Genomic DNA, 14,094 nt, shown 5'->3' with positions numbered 1-14,094 from the left:
TTTCACTTGTGAGAAAAAAGTCAGAATTCTGAGATTAAAGTCAGAATTCTGAGAAAAAAGTCAGAATTCTAAGAAAAAAGTCAGAATTCTGAGATTAAAGTCAGAATTCTGAGATTAAAGTCAGAATTCTGAAAAAAAATTGAGACTTTTTTTTCATTTGAAAAATAAAGTCAGAATTCTGACTTTTTTTCTCAGAATTCTGACTTTAATCTCAGAATTCTGACTTTAATCTCAGAATTCTGACTTTTTTCTCAGAATTCTGGCTTTTTTCTCAGAATTCTGACTTTAATCTCAGAATTCTGACTTTTTTCTCAGAATTCTGACTCAAATCTCAGAATTCTGACTTTTTTCTCACAAGTGAAAAAAAAATTTTCGTCTCAATTTTTTCTTTTTTTCAGTGGCCCCAATACTCTTCCGTACTAAATCATGTGTGCACAGTAACTTTCCTTAATAATTTGTGTACACTCCCTATCCTAGATAATGTGTTGTTCCTGCCCTGCATAACTTGCATACTGTCCCTATCCTTTTTTCTAAATAATTTGTTTACAGTCCCTAACCTAGAATAATTTGTATACAGTCCCTTTCCTGTATAATTTCTTTACAGTCCCTAACCTAGAATAATCTGTGTACATTTCCTTACCTGGATAATTTGTGTAGTTCCTGTCCTGCATAATTTGTTTACTGTCCCTTACCTTAGATAATTTGTGTACATTCTGTATCTGAAATAAGTTTTGTACGTTCCCTTTCCAAAATAACTTGTGTAGAGTCCCTATCCATAACATTTGTGTACAGTAACTTTTCTTTTTAATACTGAATTATTTGTGTACACTCCTAACCTGGATAATTCTTTCACAGTCCTCATCTTGAATTATCTGTGTACAGTCTCTAACTGTAACACTTTATTGTCAGTCCCTTGCCTGAGTTATATCCTTGCTGCTTTAAATAAATGTTTACTTCAGCTATCTCTCCTCAGAATCACATTAAGTCAATGCAGCTGCATAAACATTTATCCTGGTGTTATCACTACAGGAGCAACATTATGAAGCACTTAAAAGTTGTTTTGATGTAGGAGATAACCTTTTACAAGCAGCATCAGCTGATCAGCTTGATCGAGAGTTTCACTCTTCCTCCATAGCCCTGCACGATTGGCTGCATTGAATTATAAGTGATCTGCCCGTTTTCCTGTTGGCATTTCCTTGACCCTGTAAAGGTTTTGCAGCACGCCGCTGTGATTGAGGTCTGACGGGGCTTACAGCAATCAATAGTGAAGGATTAGCAGCGAAACATCCAACAGAGGAATCCTGAGGCCCATCTCTCCGGTGACTCAGGAATGTGTTGTGCTGACATGCACAGCCGGCGACACGTTATAGTTACTTATCTTGGTCACATGATGTGCAAATATCTGAAATCAGCTGTGCGTTGTTATTTTACACGGCACATTAGAGATGTTTAATTTAAACAGTGCATCATAATGTGCTATGGAAAGGCGATTTCTGATGCTGAATAGGCATCAGTATTATGAAAACAGCAATTATAATCACAAGGACAACATTGGAGAGAGGCTGATACCCTGATGATTTTGCAGATCTTCCTCTGCTGGTACAGTAATCTTCCTCCGGCAGCATGGCCCTCCAGCTGGGATCTGCCACAGAGCGGGCGTGTTTGCATACAACATTATTTTCTTCCGTTGTGAGCTCTGTGGATTAACAAAGTGGGAGATCAGCTTTGGCTTCGGGAGATAAATATTACCCACTGAGGGAATGAAATCTGCTGCATTTCCAGTCTAAATGACACAGCATTAAGTATAATCCCGGTTACATTGTTATTTATGGCACAAAGTAGTTTGACGCTACCCTTCAGGCACTGGACGGTTTTAAAGGGTTGGTCTGCCTTTATTTCAAAGAATAACGACATTTCTACTTTTGATCCAGTAAATTGGTGCTAGTAGTTTGACAATTAGTAAAGTGGGAATCACCTGAGTGCAGTGAAAATGTGTCTTTAGTATAAAGACCCCTGTGCCTGGAAGGTCTAGTCCAGTGTTACTCAACCTTACCCAACCAAAAAGCAAAATTGTTGAAAAATACTTTTTCAAGAGTCACAATCTAAGTGGTGAAAAGTGATAAAAAGCTTGAAATAGCAATAACAATAAGTTAAGGGAGGCAAAAATAGTAAAAAAGCAACAAAAATGGGTGAAAAGGGGTGAAAATGGGGAGAAAAAAGGTAGAAAAAGGGTCAGAAAGTAGCAAAGATGGATGAGAAGTGAAAAAAAATTGTTACAGGTGGCAAAAAATGGTCCAAAAGTGGCAAAAAGTGGCGAAAAATTGAGTGAAAAGTGACTAAAATGGGTATAAAGCAGTCAAGAGTGGCAAAATTGGGCAAAAAAAAGAAAAATAGTGGTATTTAGTGGCAAAACATAGCTTAAATGGGTGAACAGTGATGAAAAAGGGCAAAAGTGGAATAAAAGTGGCAAAAAGAAGTTGCAAAATCGGGCAAAAAATGAGAAAACAAGTGGTACTTAATGGCAAAAGGTAGCTTAAATGGGCAACAATCTGCATAAAAAAATGGTGAAAAGGGGCAAAATGGGATAAAAGTGGTAAAAAGAAGAGGAAAAAACAGGCAAAAAATAGGAAAAGAGTGGTATGTAATGAAAAAAGGTAGCTTAAATGGGTAAAAATGGGGGGGAAATGGTGAAAAAAGGCAAATATGGGATTAAAGTGGCAAAAAAAAACTGGGTAAAAGTTGCAAAAAATTTTCAAAATGGCAAAAAAAAGTGGTATTTAATTGCAAAGGGCAGCTTAAATGGGCAAAAATTGGATAAAAGTGTCAAAAAGTTGAAAAAGAGTGGCAAAAATGTGCAAAAAAATTGTAAAAAAGTGGTATTTAATGGCAAAAGTTAGCTTAAATGGATGAAAAGTGGCATAAAATGGCAACAAAAGTTTTCCTTTTTAAGGTTTTGTGGGGGAACAATATTTAGAATTAAGACATAAAAGAGCCACAAATATTCACAAAAGAGCTACATGTGGCTCCAGAGCCACACGTTGAGAATCACTGGTCTAGTCAATGGTTAATTAGTAATCCTGGCTACCATTGCACCATGAAGACAAAAGAACACTCCAGGCATGTCATGGCTTTTTTTGCCATCAGACAAGACTACGTTTGTCCTAAAAACACCCAGTCCCCACTGTGAAGCAGGGTGGTGGCAGCATCATGCTGTAGGGATGCTTCTCAGCAGCCAGCCCCTGAAGGCTTGTAAAGGTAGAGGGTAAAATGAATGTGGCGCCTCGATCCCTGTGCAACCTGACAGAGTTTGACCAGTGTTGTAAAGACGAATGGAGTAAAATTGCATTGTCCAGATGTGCAAGTCTGACATTCAACAAATTAAAGATAATTCAGTTAAATATAAAATATTCTAAATGACCTAAATCAATGCAGTTATGTTTAATTGACTTAGATGTACGATTTAAGGATGCGTTTCCTTTTTTCTCAGTCAGGTAATGTTAATGTTTTCCAACCAATGTATTTTGTGGTGGAGAGCAGTGATTCCCAAAGTGGGGGTCAGGGCCCCCATAGTGGTCATGAGACAGTGAAGGAGGGGTCCCAGGATGCTTTCCATAAAACAAAAAGATATTTCATATGATCTGAAATACTTGATTGCATGTATTACTTTTACAGATGAAATGAGCTCAAATTAAAATCGAGACATAGTTATTAAGTGATTAAAAAGTTAGCAAAACTACCCAAAATGCAAGTTTCCAACATGATGCTTTGTGCAATATCGTGCGCTTCATCCTCCTCAAAGGAAGATGTGGGTTTTTGGGGGGCTCACAGGCTGAAAAGTTTTGGAACCCTCTATCTAGAGTGTCCTTAAACAAGGTAGAGGCACTCTGAATGCTGTTTAATGATATGCTGACAGCTTTTAAGAACCGGTGGTAATTTTGTTGCCTAAAATTGTGACTAAAAGAAAAATTTTTTCCCCAAAGAAAGACATGACTAAAAGTAGCCCAAAATAGAAATGGTGATGTAAACTCCAACAAAATCTTAGTGTAGTTTTCAAGGAGACCAAAACAACGCTAAAATGTCAGTGCTTTCCATCAACAAAATTTAGTCTAAAACTGTAGAGGATTTTTCAAATTTCAATTCATCTGACCACAGAAAAGTTTTTCATTTTGCCTCAGTCCATATTAAACGAGCTCTGACCTAGAGAAGGCAGCGGTGTTACTGGATTGTGTTCACATATGGCTTAAGCTTTAACTTGCACTGTGGACGGCACAGCAAACTGTGTGGACAGGCAATGATTTCTGGACATGTTCCTGAATCCATGCCATGAATTTAAGTACAAAATCATGCCTGTTTTAAATGCAGCATGACCTTTGGCCCTCCTCCAGATTCTCTGATTCTTTTGATGATATTATGTGTCCAAGGGTGTCCAAACTTTTTCCACAGTGGGCCACATACAGAAATATATTGGGATGGTAGGGCTACTTTCATATTCCTTGCCATGAGGAGTTTAAAGTAAGTAAGACTAATCCATTTTAATTTAAGACATATAAGTTATAGCAACTGAGTATGCCTAAATGGCTGATTAATGGCTGACAGGGCAAACAGACAGTCATTTTCAGGATTTTTGGGGTGCCAATGAGATTTCAGGGGGCAGCGTTTAGCCCTGGCTACCACTGGCTCTGCCCCAGAAAAGTTACTGGTGCTACTATTTGCTGTGATAATCGATCAGGATGTAAATAATCAAGATATCTTCTTGTCAAAATGTTTGTTTACAGATTTAACATGGTAAAACCACCTTGTGTTGAAAACTACAAGTACAATACAGTTACGCACAAGCTTCATGTTTTAATGTGGGCCATATTTCATCTTAAATTTGCTCTAGAATTTGCTGCGGGCCGATCAAAAATGCGCCGTGGGCCACATTTGGCCCCCGCGCCATAGTTTGGACACCCCTTTTGTACGGGAATTGAACATTAAGTACAAAAAGTAAGTAAAACTAAAACAAGTATAACAGCTTAAGAGTTGCAAAATGCTCCTCCAGCTGTTTCTCATTAGTGCCACTTACTTTTCCAGCCTTTTGTTGTCCCGTCCCTACTTTTTTGTAAGTGTTGCTGCCACCAAACTCAGAATGAGCTTATATTTTATAACTATATCATGTTATAATAAAATTCTCAGCTTCAACATCTGATGTTGTGAAAAAAAATTCAAATCAGTGCATTCTGTTTTAATTACATTTTATGCAGCGTCTCAACTTTTTTGGAACTGGGGTTGTACCTTTTCACTGTTAATTCTCGCACAGAAAAATCTACTAAATGTGAAATCCTGAACATGTGAATGCTGCTACATGAGCTGGAGATGGTTGGACTTCAGAGAGTCATTTTGTACATGCACTCCTGCATATTCATTAACTTTTTTGGAATTGGGGTTGTAGTCTTAGTAGTAGTATAGTAGGAAAACAATGTGATATAGCAGAGACATACAATGCCTGAGTAAAAGCATTCACACTGACCAAATGAAACCAGACTTTGGGGTTTAAGTGAAACCAGCCTGAAGGAAAGACTAAACTAAAAACAGAGAAATTCCTGATGGCTAGAAATGATTCTCTCCCAGTCAGAGTAAACCGACTCTTCTCCAGTCTCGGTTTGAGTCTGTATGAATGAATCACGACTCTACCATTAGTAGACTGAACTCTTTAGTCAAAAGTGTTTTCATATCTCGGCTTGTAGAGCTCCACAGAGGAAAACATTCCCAATTAATGCAAACAGATTCATCCTTCAGGGCGGCGTGAGTGCATTCGATTGCAGCGATTGCATTACAGGAAGTCCTCTGCTCCAAATTGTGTTTTGATTTTGGCCTGGTCACCAGCTGTGAGAGAGAAAATGATGTAGCATGCTCCTAAATGAATTATGCCAGCCCACACCGGGGGCACCGAGATGTCCTGACTCGTCTGTGAAACTCTCCCGCTGGCAGGAGCTAAAGATCCCCGACTTACTCTGTTCTCGCTGCGTGGTGTTCTGAAACAAGTCCAGGTCAAGGAAGGCTTTAGAGGGAATAGCTCTCTGAAATCAGAAGCAGCACATTAGTCGGTGTTATTATCATAGGTCAGAAAACCAGCTCGGCCTCCACAGGCTCAGTCTTTTGTCAGCCTGTGTCCTCTAACAGCCAAAGCTGCTGCTGAAGCCCCATAACACCCATTACACGCTGAAAGACTCGCTTACATGTTGATTCACAACAGGTGGAGCTTTCACTCTCTCTCAAGAATACCTTTCTGCATGATAATAAAAATGTAGTCCAAACAACATGTAATTACCCCAAAATTAGTGGAAAACAAAGCCCTGTTGTCCTTGGATCATCATGTGGAAAAAATGAGCCAGGCTTTTCGAACTACATCAGCAAAATGGCCCCTTTGTGCTGAGTTTAAGGTAATTTAAGCATGAAATTAAGCAGGAATCAGTGGGTTTTCCACCTCTGATTTGCTGCTATTGATTTCATGGTTGGCGGTTAAGCCGATCTCCAGAGAAATAATCCCTCCATTTGTAAAACATTCTTCACAGGATGACCTTCAGACAAAAGACGGGATGGTTTAAATAGTGATGGAAAGAGAGGGATATTGTTCTCATGTGGTTGTATGGTGGGTTTCAATGAAAGAGTGGAGGGATTATGGCATTATTAAGAGGGGATATTCAAATCATTGCCATATTACATTATAGCAGTGGTTCCCAACATGGGGGTTGGGACCCCATTTGGGGTCGCGAAACACTTATAGAGGGTTGCCAAATACCTTAAAAATAACAATATTTAAAAAATATTTTTCCCACCCAATTTTGTCACTATTATGTGCCACCCATTTTTATCACTTTTCCTCACCAATTTTTGATATTTTTTTGCATTTTTTTGGTCATTTTTAAACCTTTTCCAAGACTTTTTTTGACTGTTTTTCCCACTTCCAACCCAATTCTTGATACTACCTATTGTTGTCTCTGTTGACTCATAATTATTGATATTAACCTGTTTTCACCCCTTTTTGCACCCATTTAAAGTACATTCGACTATTTGTTATACCCATTTTTGCAAGTTTTACCCACTTCTGCCAAATTTTCTGCCTTAGTTAACCCATTTTGCCAATTTAAACCACTTTTCCCCCCAAAGTTTCTACTCATTTCAGCCACTTAAATCCCCTTTCACCACTTCTTATGCTGATTTTTGCCATTTATTGCTGCCTCTCTTATCTATTTGTTGGCATCCTAACCCTGTTCTTCTACTTTTAAAATCATATCTTACCACCTTTTCCATCATTTTTTGCCATTTTAACCAATTTTAGCTATTTTCAATCCATTTTCATTCTGTTTTTAAGAAAAAGGATGCAGATTTAAGACTATCTACTAAGGCACAAATGGTTAAAAAGATATTTGTTGCTTTGTTAAGAATCATCTTTATTCAGGTTCAATATAAAATATGGTTATTTCAACTTAACTGTAAAGTGGACCATGATTTTGCTGACCTCCCTGGTCATATAGTTTGACTGGGTCCCAGAAAGCTCTCCTATTTTTCCGCCCTTATGTGCGGCCTTGTCTGCACATGACTATTCTTGATTGTGACTGTGTTCAACAACCTTCAGGTACAGCAAGGGTCCCAGTCTCCGGTACCTTTATTTTGGGGGGTTGTGGGCTGAAAAGGTTGAGAACCACTGCATTATAGGTACAAGCTTAATACCAAAAAAGTTGGGACCATTTATAAAATGTAAATAAAAACAGAATGCACTGATTTGAAAATCTCATAAACCCATATTTTATTAGTAATAGAACACAAGATATTTTGAATTTGATGGCCGCAACACATCTCAAAAAAGTAGGGACAGGGCAACAAAAGGCTGGAAAAGTAAGTGGTACTATTGAAAAAAAGGGTTGGGGCATTTTGCTAATTAGGTTTAATGGCAACAGGAAATCTGTCACAAATCTGCATCTAAAATCATTGAACAATAACTCAGAGTAAAATGGCAGAGAAGTTTAATATCCCACTATCTACATCTCAAAATATCATCAGAAGATTCAGATAAATCTGCTGTCCACAAATGCATGTTAACACTATATCATGCAAAGAAGAAGAAGAACAAGATCTAGAAACAGCGACATCTTCCCTGGGCCAAATGGAAAACTGTTCTGTGGTCAGATGAATCAAAATTTTAAATTATTTTTGGAAACTGTAGATGCTGTGTCTAGTGGAACCGTCCAGCTTGTTATTAGTACACTGTTCAAAAGCCTGCATCTCTGATGCCATGGGGTTGCAATAGTGCCTACAGCGTCAGCAGATTACACATCTGGAAGGGCACTGTCAATGCAAAAAAATATTTAAAGCTTTTAGATCAACATATGCTCCCATCCAGACAACATCTCTTTCAGGGGAGGCCTTGCATTTTTTGGCAAGACAATGCTAAACAACATTCTGTATCCTTCACAACAGCATGGCATCACAATAGAGGAGTCTGGGTGCTGAACAGGCTTGTATTCAGTCCAGACTTATTTGGAGCATCATTAAAAAGAAAGCAAAGAGAACCCAGGACTGTTGAGCAGCTAGAGGCCAACAAAAGACAAGAATGGGACAACATTCCTCTCCAAAAACCCCAGTAGCTGGTCTTCTAACTTCCCAGAAATTCACAAATTGTTGTTAAAAGAAGAGGGGATGCTACACAGTGGTAAACATTGCCCCGTCCCAACTTTTTTGAAATGTGTTGCTTTCATCAAATTCGAAATGGGCTAATGTTTTAAATGGTAAAATTTCTCAGTGTCCAACCTCGGATGTTTTGTTTACATTCTATTTTGAATGAAATATGAGTTTATGAGATTTGAAAATCAGTACAATCTCTTTTTTACTTTTTTTTTTTACTTTTTACCTGTTAACTTTACCTGGTTATTCATATAGAAATATATATATATATATATATATATATATATATATATATATATATATATATATATATATATATATATTTTTTTTTTTTTTTTTTTTTTTGTCACTGATGATGTCTGTATTGTCTTGTTTGTGTTGTGGAAAATGAAAATTTAAATATAAAAAAAATTTACAAATTAACAAAAGAACTGTTAATTTTGAGCCCTCTTTTAAATAATATGGAGCCCTCTTTTAAATAATAGATCTAATAATCAAGATCATAAAGTATACTTGACTTTATTTGATTCAGAAATCAAGCTGCTTTTTACACAGGAAGAGAAAATTTTCAATGAAACATGAAAAATGATTGAATCCTTCTAACAGCTCCCCGTCTCTGTATTTCAAGGTGTGTCGATGCCTATCCCGGTGATCGGCCTCCACAACGAGGACAAGGTCTTCGTCAACGGCAGCTGCGTCCTCAACGAGGAGCGCTTCATGCTGATTGGCTCCTTCGTGGCCTTCTTCATCCCACTGGTCATAATGGTGGTGACGTACTGCCTCACCATTCAGGTAGTCACGTCTGTCTGTGCCCTCCAAACACCTTTTTATCCTCCCTCTAACTTTCCTTTTCTTCTCAGAGTAATACACATAGCTTAACTTTTTCTGCTCTCTCTTTGCCCTCCAGGTGCTTCAAAGGCAGGCAACTGTCTTCCTGTGCGAGGCAAAAACCTCCTCCCAGCAGCCTTTGCACACACCAGCAATGTCAAATACTTTACAGCCTCCAACCAGCACCTTCAGCATTCCTCAGATCAATACACTCGCCCCTTCAGATTCACAAGGTAATAAAGCTGTAAGCTGCTGAAATCTTTAAAAATAGCTCATACAAACATTTTTAATCAAATTTATTGGAAAAATAAACCATCAGCAATACCCATATGTTTTTTTACTGCCAAATGGATGGTGAAAACAATTATAGGTGTGGTTTTTATATCTCTGCTGAAGCTCCATATGTTGGTGTCTTATCTTGTTTTCTCATTCAGGAGGTTTTAATCTCTCCTCAAGCCTCAAAATTCCCAAATTAAACCAAATAGAAGCAAGAAACAGCTTGATTGCTTTGCTGTTTGTGTTTTCCACTCTTGAGATGCTTGAGTAAACACAAATTGTGGTCCAACTGTTGCTGGAGTTTTCTTTTTAATAATGTAGATGGTTTCACAGCAGCCCAGTACCTATGCCTCATTCTTTTTATTTTATTTTCAGTACGCTCCAGCTTCGGCTCAACAGTTCATCTGTAAATACGAAAAAATTAGTGGATAATCCCAACAAAGAGCCTGTAGGATAATAACATAAAAACAGAGGCATTAAGGCTGATGACTGGGTGCATGAAGGCTGCATGACGGTTGCATCATGGCTTGACTTTCATTTCAGCATGTATGTTAACAAGTCAAGGCTTTTAGCCAAACTTTCTGCTAAAACAGACATAAGATAATAAACAGCGAGCGAAATTAAGCTTAAGGTTTTTGCATTTTAAAGTAAAAAACAGGTTCAAAATTTTCATGGAAAAACCCAATACATGTATGGAGATTATACTGAACATTGTCAGGCTTAGCTATACAATGAATTTAGTCACCTGTTGAGAGATTGATTGAGGTTAGAGTTGAGACAGTGCTGTGACAGCAGGGAAGCACAGCCGAACACACCTGGTATGAGAGCCATGATGGCACAAGCTAGAGCACCCAGCCTGAAATCAATGTCAGAAGTGGTTTAACCCTTATGTTAACATAGGAGCCCTTCTTTGATATCACCTTCACAATTCTTGCATCCATTGAACTTGTGAGTTTTTGGAGAGTTTCTGCATGAATTTCTTTGCTAGATGTCAGAATAGCCTCCCAGAGCTTCTGTTTTGATGTGAACTGCCTTCCACCTTCATAGATCTTTAGCTTGAGGATGCTCCAAAGGTTCTAAGCAGGGTTGAGGTCAGGGGAGGATGGAGGCCACACCATGAGTTTCTCTCCTTTTATGCCCATAGCAGCCAATGACACAGAGGGATTCTTTGCATCATGAGATGGTGCATTGTCATGCACGAAGATAGTTCTGCTATGGAAGGCATGGTTCTTCTTTTTGTACCATGGGAGAAAGTGGTCAGTCAGAAACTCTATTTACTTTGCAGAGGGCATTTTTACACCTACCAACTCTCTCCTCATGAATCCAGCCCAGAACATGACTCCGACTCATTCTTGCTGATGTCACAGCCTTGTTGGGACATGGTGGCCATCCACCAACCATCCACTACTCCTCCATCTGGACCATCCAGGGTTGCACGGCACACATCAGTCAACAAGACTGTTTATAATGAGTCTTCATGTATTTTTGGGCCCACTGCAACAGTTTCTGCTTGTGAGCATTGGTTAGGAGTGGCTGAATAGGTTTATGCACGACTGCAAGCCTCTGGAGGATCCTACACCTTGAGGTTGGTGGGACTCCAGAGGCACCAGCAGCTTCAAATGCCTGTTTGCTGCTTTGTAATGGCATTTTAGCATCTGCTGTCTTTATCTGATGAATTTGTCTGGCAGAAACCTTCCTCATTATGCCTTTATCTGCAAGAACCCGTCTGTAATCTGAATCAGCCACAAACTTCTTTACAGTACGCTTAAGTTTTTGTGAAATATCTAATGTTTTCATACCTTGTCCAAGGCATTACACTGTTTGAGGCTTTTCATAAAAAGGCATTTCAAACTAACTGGCAGTACTGTTTTAGGTGCTGTTAGCTAGCTAGCAGGAGCTTTTGAATGTATAATTTGCAAAATTCCCGTCCATTGGCTTTGCATATAGCATCCTTGTCTGAACATATAGCTCAATTTTTTTTATCTTGCATAAATCTCTGTAAATTGGTTAACATTTTAAACTAAAAAATATTGGCATTAAAGGTTGGAATTTTGATGAAGCAAAAATCACCAGCTGATTATACCTAAGCTTTTTCTAGCATTACTGAAACAGTACAGAGCAGACAGCAGCTTTATGTCCAATCATTGACTACTTGGATATTATATAGAAAGCTAAAGCTTGAGTTTCTTCAGTAGTGGATCAATTTGTACCAGCTTGTACCCAGTTACACTTGCATCCACACAAGAGAAGGTGCAAAAAACATGCTCTCCCTGAAGGTAAATAGACCTACAAAACACAAAACTCCTCTTTTCTTGGTGGTCTTCGGAAGGAGTGATGGTAATAACAGAAAAGGCCTGATATTTGTGTCCTTATTCGAACAGTTTCAAACAAGTTTGTTATATCTTTGCCCGTCCCACAGAGCTAAAGCCCCCGCCTCACCAGAGCAGAAGAAACACCCTCAGCTGCCTAAAAGCAGCAGAGCCCAGCATGCTGCTCAGTGTCTCGACACCAGACAGTCTCAGCATCATCCCCAGCTCTGAGGTGGCGTCTCAGCTCAGCTCGCCAGCCGCGGGTCCTTCACGGAGCGACGCCTCAGGTTGCAGCGGGCGCCGGGGGATGATGCAGGCCATAAAGAATGAGAGACGGGCATCCAAGGTGAGAATTAAGAGCTGTGGATTAGAGATGAGTGCTTGTCGGGGGGATGTCAGGTCAGCTCGTTTCAGGTCTCTACAAAATGTAGTGTTGCTTCTCTCTAGGGTTCATCTATACTGCAGAATCCGCAGGGGGCTTTTGTGAACATATCAACACTTGTACAATAGTCTTTCAAGCAACTGTTTGCATAAGACTGATAATAAAACCTTAAAGGTAGTGTAATATCTGGTGTATGACACGACTTAACCCATTTCCTATAATCTGATGCTAAGCATACACCTGTTTAAAATGTTTAAAAAGAAAAATCACTGCATCACACAATACACACAACCTGCAATATTAAAACTTCCTACTTCACCCCCGACATCAGCCTGGCCACACCACTTTTTAACAGCTTTTCTCCTACATTAGGTCAGAATCTTGTATTAACCCTCTGAAACTGGCATTGTCATATACAACAAAAACTGTCACTGGCTATAAAAAGTTAAATAACTTTTTGAACCATGAGTCATAGCATCTTACTTTTTTCCCCTCTTGAAGCTGGCCCTTGTGCCATTCTAATGACGCTATCCTCACCTTCGAATTCCTTAAGAAAGCTTTTCAAGCAAGCCTTAAAATTGGGTGACTATTCGGGGACTGTAAAGATTAAATTCACACTAGTAAATCTGGTATAGAACGTTGTTTTTTTCCATTTTTATAATCCATAATCGATCCTTTCTGATGCTAGCAGCTAATGCTGACCACCACTTTCTATTCATCTGCTTCACTGCAGACAGGAACTTATTTAAATAATGTCATAAGTAGAGCTAACACAAAAAGCGCAAGGACTTTTCAGTTTTCAAGTCTTTCTCATTATTGTTTATTGTGTTTCACACATAAAATCTTTAACGTTTTAATTTCCATTAGGTTTTTGCTTTTGTCTTTATAGTCCCATAACTTTAAAAAAAAAAAAAAAAAAAAAGTCATATGACATCATTGCAGCACACATATTCTTAAAGCTCTGGTTGTCCTGAGAAAAAAGATGTTCAGAGCTTGACAGTCCACCACAAAGTTGATGTTTTACTTTCATTGTATTAATATGGCTGTTTTTCCATTTATGTTAATATTACAATTTTGCTCGTTAAATTTGTTCAAAGAAAATAAATTCCTTGACTAAAGGTAAAGGTTTTTTTATTGACTAAAACTGGATTAAAACGTTTTTGAGTTTTTTTTAATCAAACAATAGAGATTAAAAATGAATGTAATGTGACTAAAATCATAATTAATGCTGATATTTAAGGTTCCTGTGAGGAACTTTAAGTGTACTTTGATTTTGGCACCCCTTGTGGAGAAAGCTGGCATCATATCTCAGCTTATTTTGTCCTGCACATGTTTAAGCCCTCCATTCAAAGATAAAAATCTCACATTGTGTTCTTTTAACACTGAAATATCTCACTTATTGTACTGTTTGCCCAAAACAAGCAACAATTTGACACCTACCCCCCACCACTGATATTAGGCTGTCATAATTAACTCATTTGAAATAAACAGTCATGGCGCTGATGGTCTTGCTTGTTCTTGTAGGTCTTAAAGAAGCACTAATAATTATTTTTGTCTGTTTGGTACAAAGATAAAAAGTCCTCACTGGAGCTTTAAGGCGTGCACCAACATTGGTTTATTTCTTAGCTGCAAAGG

General features: G+C 38.4%; 1 protein-coding gene across 4 annotated transcripts in view; it reads left to right on the top strand.

Moving 5' to 3' along the window:
* The window catches only part of htr2cl1 (5-hydroxytryptamine (serotonin) receptor 2C, G protein-coupled-like 1), a 247,858-nt gene that overhangs the window by 229,641 nt on the left and 4,123 nt on the right, over positions 1 to 14,094 (top strand). For all 4 annotated transcript variants that reach the window (XM_041778688.1, XM_041778690.1, XM_041778689.1 and 1 more), the window contains 3 exons: positions 9,293 to 9,456; positions 9,572 to 9,725; positions 12,188 to 12,423. In XM_041778688.1, the coding sequence (XP_041634622.1) occupies positions 9,293 to 9,456; positions 9,572 to 9,725; positions 12,188 to 12,423 (554 nt within the window). The remainder of the gene's footprint in view (positions 1 to 9,292; positions 9,457 to 9,571; positions 9,726 to 12,187; positions 12,424 to 14,094) is intronic.

Source organism: Cheilinus undulatus, linkage group 22 (assembly GCF_018320785.1).
Source record: "Cheilinus undulatus linkage group 22, ASM1832078v1, whole genome shotgun sequence".
Classification (NCBI taxonomy): Eukaryota; Metazoa; Chordata; class Actinopteri; order Labriformes; family Labridae; genus Cheilinus; species Cheilinus undulatus.
The sequence above is the reverse complement of the archived record's forward strand: the minus strand, read 5'-3'. Positions and strand labels throughout refer to the sequence as shown.